The 12,372-nt window shown below is 50.0% G+C and overlaps 4 protein-coding genes across 4 annotated transcripts; 1 reads left to right on the forward strand and 3 right to left on the reverse strand.

Annotated features, from left to right (window-relative positions):
• Positions 1 to 725: 725 nt before the first annotated feature.
• Positions 726 to 4,483, reverse strand: AO090009000396 (putative histone deacetylase complex subunit (Hos4); the record flags this gene model as incomplete). The annotated part of the gene is made up of 2 exons (XM_001816814.1): positions 726 to 956; positions 1,016 to 4,483. 2 exons carry the CDS (start codon positions 4,481 to 4,483, stop codon positions 726 to 728), a joined length of 3,699 nt encoding a protein of 1,232 aa, XP_001816866.1.
• Positions 4,484 to 6,674: 2,191 nt separating this feature from the next.
• AO090009000397 (putative 3-oxo-5-alpha-steroid 4-dehydrogenase) lies at positions 6,675 to 7,826 on the forward strand (the record flags this gene model as incomplete). The annotated part of the gene is made up of 2 exons (XM_023235091.1): positions 6,675 to 6,779; positions 6,891 to 7,826. The coding sequence occupies 2 exons, from the start codon at positions 6,675 to 6,677 to the stop codon at positions 7,824 to 7,826; spliced, it is 1,041 nt and encodes a 346-aa protein (XP_023088645.1).
• Positions 7,827 to 7,888: 62 nt separating this feature from the next.
• AO090009000398 (uncharacterized protein) lies at positions 7,889 to 8,735 on the reverse strand (the record flags this gene model as incomplete). Its single annotated transcript, XM_001816816.1, has 2 exons — positions 7,889 to 8,494; positions 8,631 to 8,735. The coding sequence occupies 2 exons, from the start codon at positions 8,733 to 8,735 to the stop codon at positions 7,889 to 7,891; spliced, it is 711 nt and encodes a 236-aa protein (XP_001816868.1).
• A 1,288-nt stretch (positions 8,736 to 10,023) lies between these two features.
• AO090009000400 (UDP-galactose transporter HUT1) lies at positions 10,024 to 12,265 on the reverse strand (the record flags this gene model as incomplete). Its single annotated transcript, XM_023235099.1, has 3 exons — positions 10,024 to 11,089; positions 11,149 to 11,194; positions 12,256 to 12,265. 3 exons carry the CDS (start codon positions 12,263 to 12,265, stop codon positions 10,024 to 10,026), a joined length of 1,122 nt encoding a protein of 373 aa, XP_023088646.1.
• Positions 12,266 to 12,372: the final 107 nt, after the last annotated feature.

Below are 12,372 nucleotides of genomic sequence, written 5' to 3' on the forward strand. Positions count from 1 at the left end.
GGCGCTGACCTCGACCTCATCGGCGGCAACAACGGGGTTGGAAACAGTCTCTTCTCCGTCCGACTAATTCATTGAAAGATATGTTAGTTTTGGAAGTGCCTTTTTCAAGGTAATTTTGTATATGAAATGCGTGGTAGTGGTGGGTTGCTAGGTCGCCGTCTGTCGTAGCTCGCTCCCTCGTTCTCCATCTTTTTTTTTCTTATTCGTTTTCTTTAACGTAGCGATGCATTGTATTGCGGGTGTGTGGTGTAGGGTGATGATCGAGTGGAAGGGGATCACATACCATTTTGTCTGATGGTGTTCTCCTTGTCGGATTATCCTCAAAGAGTGAGATAGATAGGTGTGGTGATGGAGTATACTAGAGGGAGTGTGGAAACGGCGATGAGGTTTCTCGCCTAAATTGGGACCGTGTGCCCTACCGTCGTATTATGTAATCTTGCGTTTATCGATAAGAAGTCACATGAGAGCTACCCGCCCATCCACGTGACGTGTTAGGTTCGGCGCTACAATGAGGGGTATTTGCATCTGCACTCCATATTATTTGTTACAGCGTGAGAATTGATGACCGCTGGTCATTCCATTGTCTATCCAAAGTCCTATCGACAGACATCACACATCAACTAGGTATCATAGTCATACATCAAGGAAACCTTCCACCTGTACAGGCTGTCCTCATAAATCGCCGGACAAATACTCTTAGAACACTGAAAGAAAAGAAAAAGACATTAGACGTATGTACTTGGTCGGTGACCATAGCCATTGGTTAGGCCTTGCACTCCATTGGGAAGCCCAGCTGTATCCTCAACATGGGAAGGCCCAGAAATATGCCCATTGGCTTGTGGAAAGCTGAACGCTAGCGGCGCCGTAGGTTCCTGGTCTATATGCATCTTCAGAAACTGGAGGTCGAGTCCATGGAGATGAGGGATGTGGGGGACAAGGTCCATAAAGTCGGAAAGCTGTATGCAAGTCAGCAACCACACCTGGCGTTGCAACCAAGCAACGGAGATCAACGTACCTTAACCCAAAACACATGTTCCATATCGAAGTATTTTGGTCGCGCTTCGCTATCCTTCTGCATGACTTGTCCAAAGGACGAGTTCATGAAATCCGCGTCATCTGCCTGAACAAGCATCCGGCGTGTAACGCGCCAGAGATTCATCCGCTGGGTCGGCGTTGCATCACGCTTTTCCCAGCTGGAATACTGTGCGAGCTGAAGGTCATTTGTCGCTAGTAACGGGGCAACTAGGTAATTAGGCACCCATTTCTCTACGGCAACGTCTGGGGCACAGGAAGGGTCGAGCTGCCGAGTCTCTGCGGTGACGACAGGCATGAACTTCTTCAACCAGAGGTGACTTTTCGCCTGTGGGTCATTGGACCCCACCAGGTTAGCTGCAATGCGAAGTCGACTTGGCAAAGCATCTCGTCGTCGCTGTTCTAGCTCTTCCTGCTCCCTGCGTACTTTAGCAAGGCGTAGCCTTTCTTGCTCTAGTCGCTTCTGGCGCTCATCCTCCGCTTGTTTGATGCGTCGCTGCTCGGCCTCTTTGCGTTTGCGCTCTTCCTCCGCAGCCTTTTCCTTTTCCTGAGCAAGGCGAGCCGCATGAGCAGCACGTTCCTCCTCTTCTTTGTCCAACCGAGCTTTTTCGGCTTCGGCAGCGAGACGAGCTTCCTCTGCCAGGCGTTCTTGTCTAGCCTTTCGCGCTTCCTTCTGTCGACGAGCCTCTGCCTCTGCCTCAGCTCGTTCGGTATAGTCGTCCATAGGAATATCGTTGAGGCCGTTGATATCATGTCTCTCCTGTTCCTCCTTAACCGGCTTCCGTTCAGGTGCCTTATGGGATGGGTTGTCCGTTTGACGTAATGGATCTGGTCTGGACTCTGCATGGTGATCTTCATCATCCTTCCGGCGGGGCTTGGCATCCCCTGTTGTGTGATCCTTTTTGAGGCCTCCATTCGTGATGTTCGGGGTCCCGTCTTCGGACAAGACACGTCTTTTCTTCTGAACAGTATCACGAGAATGCCGCTCGGGTTCCAAGGCACGACCTCGCTCCGGGCTAGCGCTGCTACGCCCACGTTTAAGGGGTGGTGGTCCGGACTTTGAGGGTTCAAGGTGATCAATACGCGCTTTTGAGCTTTCGTCCCGGCTCGACAAAGAATCGGACGAGGGTAGGCTAGGCCTCCTTCGATCTTGGGGAGGTCGTCCAGCGATCAAGCGTCGTCTCTTAGGGGCTTCCTCGCCACGACTAGACTCACCCTCTCTTGGTGGAAGCAGCTGCTTCGGTCTGGGATCCGGACGAGCGCTATCGGGGTCGGTACCAGTAGGATGAGCCGGTTTCGGACGGGCTGGATTAGACTTCTCCTTCAAATGAGCTACGTTGTCACGCCTTTTCTCTTTTGTCAAGGCTGTATCCTTGGAGGCAGGATCCCTATAGCCCGGGCTTCCATTGGTTTTTCTGGGTCGGCCTCCAGGTGAAGGCGAATCTCTGCGTCCAGGGCGCTTGTTCTCCTTGTCTTTATCACGTGCTCTACGTGGCGAGTGAAGGTCTTGCTTGCGTGACTTTTTGGTTCTGACATGATTGTCATATGCATCTCGGAGGAGGTCGTACTCGTCCTCCCAGTTTTCAGCTCGACGTTCCCTAGAAAGCTCGAAGTAAGTCCGATCCCTATAAAGGCGACGGGTGGGGTTAAACTCCGGCTGGTTGAGCAGAATCCTGATAACAGCAAGGTTGCCTCTTCCAATCGCAGCAAGCATAGGAGTGTTGTAACCAGGCTTTTGGGAGCCGCCCTGCACCGGATCGGGATCGGGATCCGCGTCACCCATACCGAGCAGAAGCGAGATCACCTCGTCGTGACCACCTTTAGCAGCTGCAATCATAGACTCAGGATCAGCCTTTTGCCCCACATTGAGGATGTTGGCAACCCCCACGATATCTCCTTTGGCAGCGAAAGCTTGTAAGTTCTCTGGAGTAGCTGTGGTCCACAAGAGGTCATTCCGTGTGGCCTCGCTTCGGACAGTTTTGCGTTTCGTCGTAGCGAATGGCGGGCTACGTTGTCTATTAACAGGTGGCGATTCGCGTGCACTTTCAGCAGAAACTCGTCGGGACGATGTCTCTTTGTTTTCAGATCCAGCTCTCTCCTCAGAACGACGACTAGGTCTTGGGTTGGCTTTAGCCTGTGCAAGCACCCGACGAATTTCCTCGTAATCTTCACTGTCAGATGGAACCAAATCATATGGCTCATCACCTTCAGCATTAACAAGACGGGGATTGGCGCCGGCTGCCAACAAAAGCTTTACAACATCCAAGTGCCCATTTTCAACCGCATCAATCAACGGTGTATCCTTGTCAATGTTCTTGGTATCGATCTCACAACCAGAATCCAAGAGAAACTTCACAATGGGTGCACATCCTTCCAAAGACGCAATCTGCAGAGGGGTATTACCAGCATTGTCGGCAACATTTAAGTCCTCTGGGCGTTCCGCGTGCCTTGCCATGGCTGTCTCCAATTCTTGTGCTGCACAAGCACGTGCAAGGCGTGTACGACCATTCTGATCCCGCTGTTTCTTGTGACCCGTTGGCCTGGCAGGAGAAGCTGAGGCACCATCAACCGATCCAAGTTTTCGAAGATGCGCACTAGGTAGCGGAGATCCACTTGTGGATGATGATACAGACTGTCGGTCTTCCGAGCTTTGTCGAGCATATCCGGTAACAAGTGGCGTCGGTGCCTTCTTCTTGCGTTGCATATCACCAAGCTGGGGACCAGAAGCGGTTCGCTTGTGCACAGATCGGACTGGCGAGGCTGACCGGTCAGTCGATACCGGCCGGGGAAACGTTACACTGCTTAAATCTTTTCGCTCCCGTTCACGAGATACTGCGGGATCTCTCAGGCGAGCAGGACGGCCCGCGTCCCCCTCACCATCGATAGTCTCGCTGAAGCTGCGCTTTCTCGAGGTTCTGGGTACGGAGGTAGTCGAAAGTTCTGGTCTACTCGAAAGAGACTGCACATCCTCAGGCTTCTCTACTTTCACAATTGACGGCGGAGATCCTATTCTTTTCTTCGGACTCAGGAGACGTGGAACACGGTCGCGTCCATCGGAAGAATCGCTATCCGTCAACTTTCTCTTTCGCACCTGCAGGTCGTTAGGAGGAAGATCACTCTCCACGGCATCAACATGGTCATCATCATCACGTCGTTTCGGTTCATGCTGTATGTACTTCCGTCTCTTTTCCGGCGACAGGGACTCGCGGCCCGATTGTATTATGGTTTCTGCCTCCGAGTCAGCCTTGGGGCTGGGTGGCCCTTCGCCGGCCCCAGCAACAGGGTTAACCTCTTTGGCGCGATCGTCCTCTCTCCTGTAGACAGGGAATGGAGAAGACCTCTTAGGGGACCGTGGACCTGAAGGAGATCGGTGGTTCACCTTGACCGCAAGAGCACTGTGTCCGGCATCTAGGGCAGCTGGCAGGGAGGAGACAGCATCAACATCACTCATAGCGGTGGCACTCGATTTCTGGGGGTTCCGCTCGTCATTTTCGGGGGCCGTGGCGAAAGGAAGACTCGTGGTCAGACACCAGCAAGTATGCGCGGAAGCTGGTGCTCGACCACGCTAGATGGCAATGAATGGTTTTTTGGGTCAGTCCTTTGGGTACAGCGGAAGCGATAATTCTCGGCGAGTGGTGAAGAAGGCGCAGGTAACGAGTCGAAATAGGAGGGGAGCAGCAGGAGGGTAAGAGACGAGTAGATTTAGAATTACTCGGGAAGAGAGTTAATGTTGCGGGTGACGGACAAAGAGGTGACTGAAGAGGAAGGAGAAATAAAATAGGAAAGAAGGAAGAAATACAGTCGACAAAGAGAGAAGAAGATAATTTTTGAGGTTCAAGGTGGGAGGGTAAAAGATTGGGGGGAGGGGATTGAAAAGAGGAAGAAAGAGAGAAGAGAAGAGAGTAAAGTCGAAGAGTTGCGTTGAAACAGCCGACCACTCGTTTGGGGTTTAGGGAAATTTCGTGGTAGTAATTTAGCAGTACGTAGTAGAGCAGAAGCAGTAGTCGCAGCACTGGTCTATCGTCCATAAGCGGGTTGGTGGTAATGGTAGGTAATAATTGCCCCAGGAAACTTACCAGCCGGGGGCTCCTCTCTTGTTTTGGCCACCAAAGATAGAGAAGCACCAATGCTTTTTCGCTAACTCAGAAAAGACCTAGTTATAGGAGTAGTTGTCTACCACCAAGTAGTCATGGGTGATGGTATGATACGGTACGAGAAACAAAAAACCCCATCTTTCATTATCCACTAAGGACGAGAAAAGTACGTTTCTTGATCACATCACCCAAGGCTTTTCTTTTTTTTTTTTTTCTTTTTTTCTTACTTTTCTTATCTGTGGCTATGATACCGATAATAATGGGGTCAATCCTATAAGTCCCATACTTCCCCCTCTTTGAATGCATAACGACCACGATAATACGTAATACTTACAGATGCAGCCGCAACGGAGGTACAGGGAGGCAAGATGAAAGGCCCTTCCGAGTCTCAAGATCCTGTGCGAAGGCCCAAAAAGCGGGCGGGGGCGGTCAAAAAGTGGCGTATGAATGAATTAATTTTCTCTTTTTTTAGGGTGGTGGTGCCTCTGAAACCTGCACATTGGAACGGAGGGCGAGAAGTGGTGCGCCAGTCACCCTCTTTGCAGTGGACTCTTGAGAGGAATCCCTGGAAGCTGCGTAGGCTATCAGACTACCTAGGCGTCAATTTGCCCAGAGAGAACCAATGACCGGGCACACCGTCGCCCGCTCATTGCCGTTTCCGGCCTAGACGGCTTCTCTCCCAATTTGGCAGACCCACGTTGAGTCGCAGCGATCTGCTGATTTCCGTCCAATAATCATGCCGCATAACTGCCTGGTTATCGCCCCACTTCGCCGCCTTCTCTGGTTGGCGTCGACTTGGGTTATTGGACCCGCCGATGGATCGGCCTTAAAGGAGAAGGGGGAAATGGTGGTAATGAGGAATGTACCAATGTAATGTGCGGCGGTATTTTATCTGTGAAGAGTCATTCCTCCGTCCCCTCATGAATACTTGCGTTGTTTTTCTTTTCTTTTTTTTTTTTTGCTTTCTTTTTTCTCTCTTCTTGTCGTCTCGAGAAGACGTTAGGGGAAATGACAAATGCAGGAGGTCAGTTGGTATGAGAAAACATTCGTTTGAATTATTCAAAATGAAATGTGTTGTTTACCTACAACTTTACTGACTAATAATTACTTTACTCCATGAATACCAAACAAAGAGGCGAAATTTAGAGCTAGTTCATGTTATTTTCTACTGGCTTCTCACGAGACCACGGTGGAACCCAAAGGATGCCGATTATTACTCGGTTTGGGGGTTTGTTTATGATTTTATGACTGCTCATCTTGCCTTGGCCTGTGGAGTCTCGGTGGTTTTTGTTCTCCACAAACAGCAGTCGAACGTGTCTCATCGTTGTGACAGAACAGGGACCATCGTCAGTGTAAGTAATGCGAATACGAGGTTTCACCTGCGGGCAAAGTCCAGATCGCGTCCTGGAACCATTCCATGAGCAAAACAAACCCCAGAGTGGTGTGCTGTCTGTCGAACTAGTCTTTTCAAGTTTTTTTTTGATCTTCAATCAATTTCCCTCCGCCCATCATCTGCGGGTTCCCTCCACGTAGGGGACAAGAACTTTCATGACCATGGACTTTCTTCCCAGTCTCGTCGACTGGGCACTGGCGACTGCCCACATGGACGCGGTGGATGTCCTTCGAGCTTTCTTTCTCTTTGCATCGTGTACGGTATGAAAACATGTTGACAATGACGTAGTGGCAGAACGCCGAGCATCATACGGCATCAGTCTACCAAATATTTTTTTCTATCTAAAATGGCTTCAAAACTAAACTCCCCAGATCCTGTCGGTCAGCCTGTTGGATTCCCTTCGTTCGCGCTTCGTCCCTTATGGCGCTCGTGCAACCGTGACGGCCGAGTCGGATACTACCCCGTCTGAGCCTTCGAGCAGCTCCCCCTTAACTCACATTCTCGACTATCTTGCCTCTTTGAAAGTTCCACACAGCTATTTCACACAGTTCTACGTCGTCTCCCTGCTATCCTCGGTTTTCTGGGCCCTTCAGCTTATGTGCCATGGACAAGCGTTCCAAGCCATCGCGACGAGGGTTCACTCGGAACACCTACAGAGGACGATGTCGATCAACCAGATTATGTTGTGCTGGGTACTGATGCTCGCGCAAGGTGTAAGACGGTTACATGAGTGCTTCACCTTTTCCAAGCCTTCTTCTTCCCAGATGTGGTTTGTCCACTGGCTAGCAGGCATTGCTTTCTATCTAGCAGTCTCAATCGCCCTGTGGATTGAGGGGACAGGTATGCAGTTCCCGTGGCCAAGCACGATTGCTGTCCCGCTAATTTCGATCGGTTCGAAATTCACAGAAACGCTGTTGTCCCATAAATTGAGCCTCGACGATGTAACCGTGAACAACGCCCCAAGCCTTCGTACATTTCTCTGCTTGCCAATCTTTCTGTTTGCATCTGGCCTACAACATGACGCCCACCACTATCTTTTCTCTCTCAAGAAGTACACCCTTCCCTCCCACCCCTTGTTCCGCAGCATCGTATGTCCGCACTACACGGCTGAATGTGCGATCTACCTATCATTGGCCCTGCTTGCCGCTCCCCGGGGAGAGATGATCAATAAGACAGTTTTGTCCGCTGCCGTCTTTGTCACGGTCAATTTAGGCGTCACTGCGTCCGAGACCAAACGCTGGTACATGCAGAAATTCGGCGAGAGCTCGGTGCGGGAGAGGTGGAATATGATCCCTTGGGTATACTAATGCTGTAGTATTGAAACATTTGTGGAGTCGTTCATCCCTGATGACTGGAGGTGCGGGCAGTATCACCGCCCACCCAGGAATTTCATCGTATTGCCCACCTTCGCGACCTTGAGAACATCGCGATACGTCAGACTAATCCTAGTCTCCCTTTCAAACCATCCACACTGGTATCGAACCTGTTCCCGCAACAAACCCCAGTTACATATAGATTCAGGGCCTAGCCCTTCATCCCTGGTTGTCTCCGCGATACCGTGCAGATAGTCTGTGTAGATCTCCTTGGTTGTAACCAACAAACTTCGGCGCTCCTGCAAGATACGCTGCTGCGGCCTACGGTCCTCGCCGTCCAGGCCCTGACCTTTTTGGTACAAGTCCAACACAATCGGTGCTCCCAAACTCACCGTGGCAACTAGCGGGTAATAAGCAGCACCATCTTCATGCGGCATGATACCCTGTCCGGGGCGGTACTCGTTCACTAGAACATGGTTCGGGGCCCCGTGCGGGGCATCAGCAAATATGCCTAGCGACTCAAAGCGAGGGATGACGGGTGAGACGAGCCAGGATGGAAGGGGAGAGGAAATGAGGGCGTTGGACTTGGTCAGGGCAGAGGGCCATGTTTGGAGACGACGGTGGGACAGATGAGTCCAGCGGGGCAGAGGGGCTGTGGCAATCTGTTATGCATCAGCATCACACCAATCAGTATCCAAGTCTCGTTGACTGGCTATGCTCCGTACCCGGGCCATCATTCCAATCGGCGTAGCCGGTAGACAGGGACATGTCAGTGGAACACTAATGTACAGCATATACCTTTTGTAACAGCACCTCTTCCTCCTCTTCTGTGATAAAATCCGCTATGTAAAACGCATCATCCGGCAACGACTTGATCCGCACCGTCTCGAGATCTACATTCATCTGGAAGCGTACACTGCACTGGTCCTTGGTACAGATCTACAATCCCACCCGGTCATCAGATAATGATAAACATTTCCAAAACCAGGATATATTGGAACTTACCTTTCAATAACCTTCAAGACTAATAAACCAACAAAATAATAATCAACCCCACACATCAAACCCAGCCGGAACAGAAGGGAAACGTTCGAGTAAAGTCATGTCGTCACCTGGAACACATCAAGTAGAGACGGAAATCATCGCCTCAGGCATCCGGACAACCCCCCACTACAAGCCCCACATCAGTGACCTCAACATCAGATCTCAATTTGACTGCCCATAACAAGATCTCGACCCAGCATTCACCCAGATATTTGGAAGAGGCAAAAGATAAGCACCTTCTCGAAGGGTCGAAAAAGCAAACCCAAAATTTTAATTTAAAACAAAAATACAGAATAAAAACAAAGTTTGAAAAAAGAAAAAGCACTTACCGTTACCCAAAACAACACGACCAAGATGGCGCCCAAAAACAAAGGCGGAGACAAGAAAGGCAAGGGAAACGATGGAGGTGATAAGGGGGGCAAGGGATTGAAACCAGCTACTTCGATTAACGTGCGGCATATTCTTGTATGTATTTCCCCCCCTTTTCTTCTTCTTGCTCTTCTTTTAGTTTGAGTTCGGGGCAATATATATAAAACCGGAGTAGGGGGTTGAGTCGGTTACGTGTAGATTGACTGCCATCCATGCGTTAATAACGTTATGGATATGAAACATTTATTTTCTAATGATACTCGGTTTAATTTAGTGCGAGAAACATTCGAAGAAGGAGGAGGCTCTGGAGAAGCTCCGTAATGGGTCTAAGTTTGATGATGTTGCTAGGGAGTTTTCCGAGGATAAAGCGAGACAGGGTATGTGTTCTTTCTTTCTTTCGTCTCCTTTCCTTTCTGTTGCGCTTGTTGTGAATGAGCGGAGGTGTATTGATGGCTGTGTATAGGTGGTTCTCTTGGCTGGAAGGTCCGGGGAAGTCTCGATGGCACATTTGAGAAGGCAGCATATGAACTCGAGCCTAGTACGACAGCGAATCCGAAGTATGTGGAGGTGAAGACCGGATTTGGATACCATATTATCATGGTCGAGGGGCGGAAGTAAAAGATAACTTTCTTCTCCTGTGCAAATATTAATCCTTTCAATCTCCAGGGAATGGAGACTGCTATATCAACACCGAACCAAGATAATGGAACTCACGAACTAATCAAAAACGCTGTGATTTTATCAAAACAGTCTATATATACATGAACTAAGCATTACTTTACTGGCTCTTTGCAGCCTTCGCCCGCTCTTTCGCCTTCTTCTCTTGTCTTTGCACCACGGCCTCGGCACCAATGCCACCGAAAACAAGACCCACACCCAGCCACTGTCCAGCAGATAGAGAGTGGCCGAACCAGAAGACACTCAGGAGCATGGTCAGCATTTTACGTGTGACAGTGACAGTAACCAGGAGCAGAGACGAAAAGCGGGAAAGGGTGTAGAAGATAAACAGCTGTCCAACTGCACCGCAAGCCGCGAAACCTAAGACATGCTTCAGAGCTTCCGGATGCCTCGACAGGAAGGAAATGGCGGACGTTAATTCTGTCTCAGTAGACGGCGGAATGGGAATGGGAAGAATGGCGTGCAGAATGCCGGTGGACGACAGGTGGGGCATCACAAGAAGATACGTGCTAGTTAGGAGAGTCGAGAGTACATTCTGCGCTACCATCATCTGCGGCCCCGTGAAGCGGGTGTAGATCTGTGGGGAACTGAAGACATGATCTTGAGTAGTGTTCGTGAGGCCGTCCAAGAGAAGATTGATGGAAAGGAGGAAAATTCCCCACATGGACGAGCCGGACTGGTTCTTTGCAGCTGATGCGGCGACCTTCTTGCTTGTACCCGGGTGGTGGAGTGTGAAAGTCGCGACTCCGAGGGTGACCAGGAGAACGACACCATATTTATACAAGGGGTACCTTTTCCGGAAGATAGTCAAATGCAGGAACATGACTGGCAGGAGCTTGCACGATTTTGCAAGGATAAATGTCAAATAGTCAATATGCGCAAGACTGGCGTATCCAAACGGCGACGCAAGTGACGAGGAAATGCTAACGAGGAACAGAGGGAACAATATTTTCTTGGTCGGGAAGATCGATGGTATCTTTTGGCCAGCTGGGGTCGAGAAAAAAAGGTACAGGAAGCCAGTGATAGCGGCAAATGTAGACTGGATTGTGTTCAAGACAATCGAGAACGTGAAGCGCTCGGTAGGAGGTTCTGGTTCAGCAGCAGTTGGAGGACGGACATGGTATGAAACTGTAGTGATCGCTTCTTGAAGGACGCCCCAAGAGAGACTTGCGCAACTGTCAGTCACCCTGCGAAGTGAGAGCTAAAGGTAATTCAGGCTACTTACAACGATGCATAGATCCCAAGGACACAAATCGCAAGTTGCGCCAAACCTGGAGTCTCCAGAGCAGCTTCGTGCGCGACTTGTCCTTTGGAAGCACTGCCATTGGCAGCGAGCTTCTTAGCATTGCCATTCTGTTGCTTTGCTTGTGAATCGGTTCCCTCCGGGGCCATGTGCATCAATTCAGAAGAAGTGGCCCGTTGCAAGGGCGTTGCTTGCTTCTGGCGCGCCATCGAAACAAGCTATAGTAAAACAAGTTCAAAGGAAGGACGAAGGGAATTAAGTAGGATTAAACAGAAAGAGAAACGAAGGGAAAGTCTCTACAAGAGAATGGAAGAGAAATGTGAAAACATAGGTAGAAAATGAGAAACAATGGCAGAGGTCTCAGGGCCAGATATAAGAAAGTCCAGGCCAATGATGCCATGTGTTCTTCTTTTTCCCAAAGAAGAGGAACGCTAACTTAATTTCGTGAATAATTAAATCGGATTTTCGTTCCCCACTTCAAGGGAACTTTTCCTCTCCACCACCGTTAGAGAAGTTCGGTACAAGCACCAGAAGCTGAAACTCGCCTTCCGATTCTTTTCCTTCTCAATTAATTGCTCATCCCAGCAATTCAGCCTCGATTCTTGAAGCAATCTGCATTCACGTTTTCGCGCCGCGCATTCCACACGCGCAACAAGTGAACGAAGGGAGGGGGAAAAGGAAAAGGAAAGACAGACAAACAGACAAAGAGATAGAGAGGCGACGACTGAAGAACCGAAAGGGGGGACAATATGGCATCAACACAATCCACTCCTATTGCGACACCAGAGCTATCAGCTCTCACCAACCTCATCTCCACCTCCGCATCCTCCGATCCCCTCTCCGCAAGCACAGTCCAAATCCTCCACAACCTCCAACACCAGCACCTATGGACATCACTTCAAGTCCACGATCTCAAGGACTCAAATCTCAGGGCTTCACCGCTAGGAGCAGGGCTAGCAACGACGCCTTCAGAAGAGCAAACAGTCCCTCGGTACCTAATCTCCGGTATACCTCCACATCGAGTCTACACACATCCGGATGAGCAGCTATACCTACTAGAACGAGGACTCCGCGAAGAAGACATCGAACTGGAGCGCATATTTGTTCTACCAACTGTTAAAAATCAACCGTGGAGTTTGCGCAAGATGGCGTCAGTGTTGGATTCGCTTCCTGACGAGGCGGACATTCAGGCTGAAGAATCTTCAA

This window comes from Aspergillus oryzae, chromosome 1 (assembly GCF_000184455.2).
Source record: "Aspergillus oryzae RIB40 DNA, chromosome 1".
NCBI lineage: Eukaryota > Fungi > Ascomycota > Eurotiomycetes > Eurotiales > Aspergillaceae > Aspergillus > Aspergillus oryzae.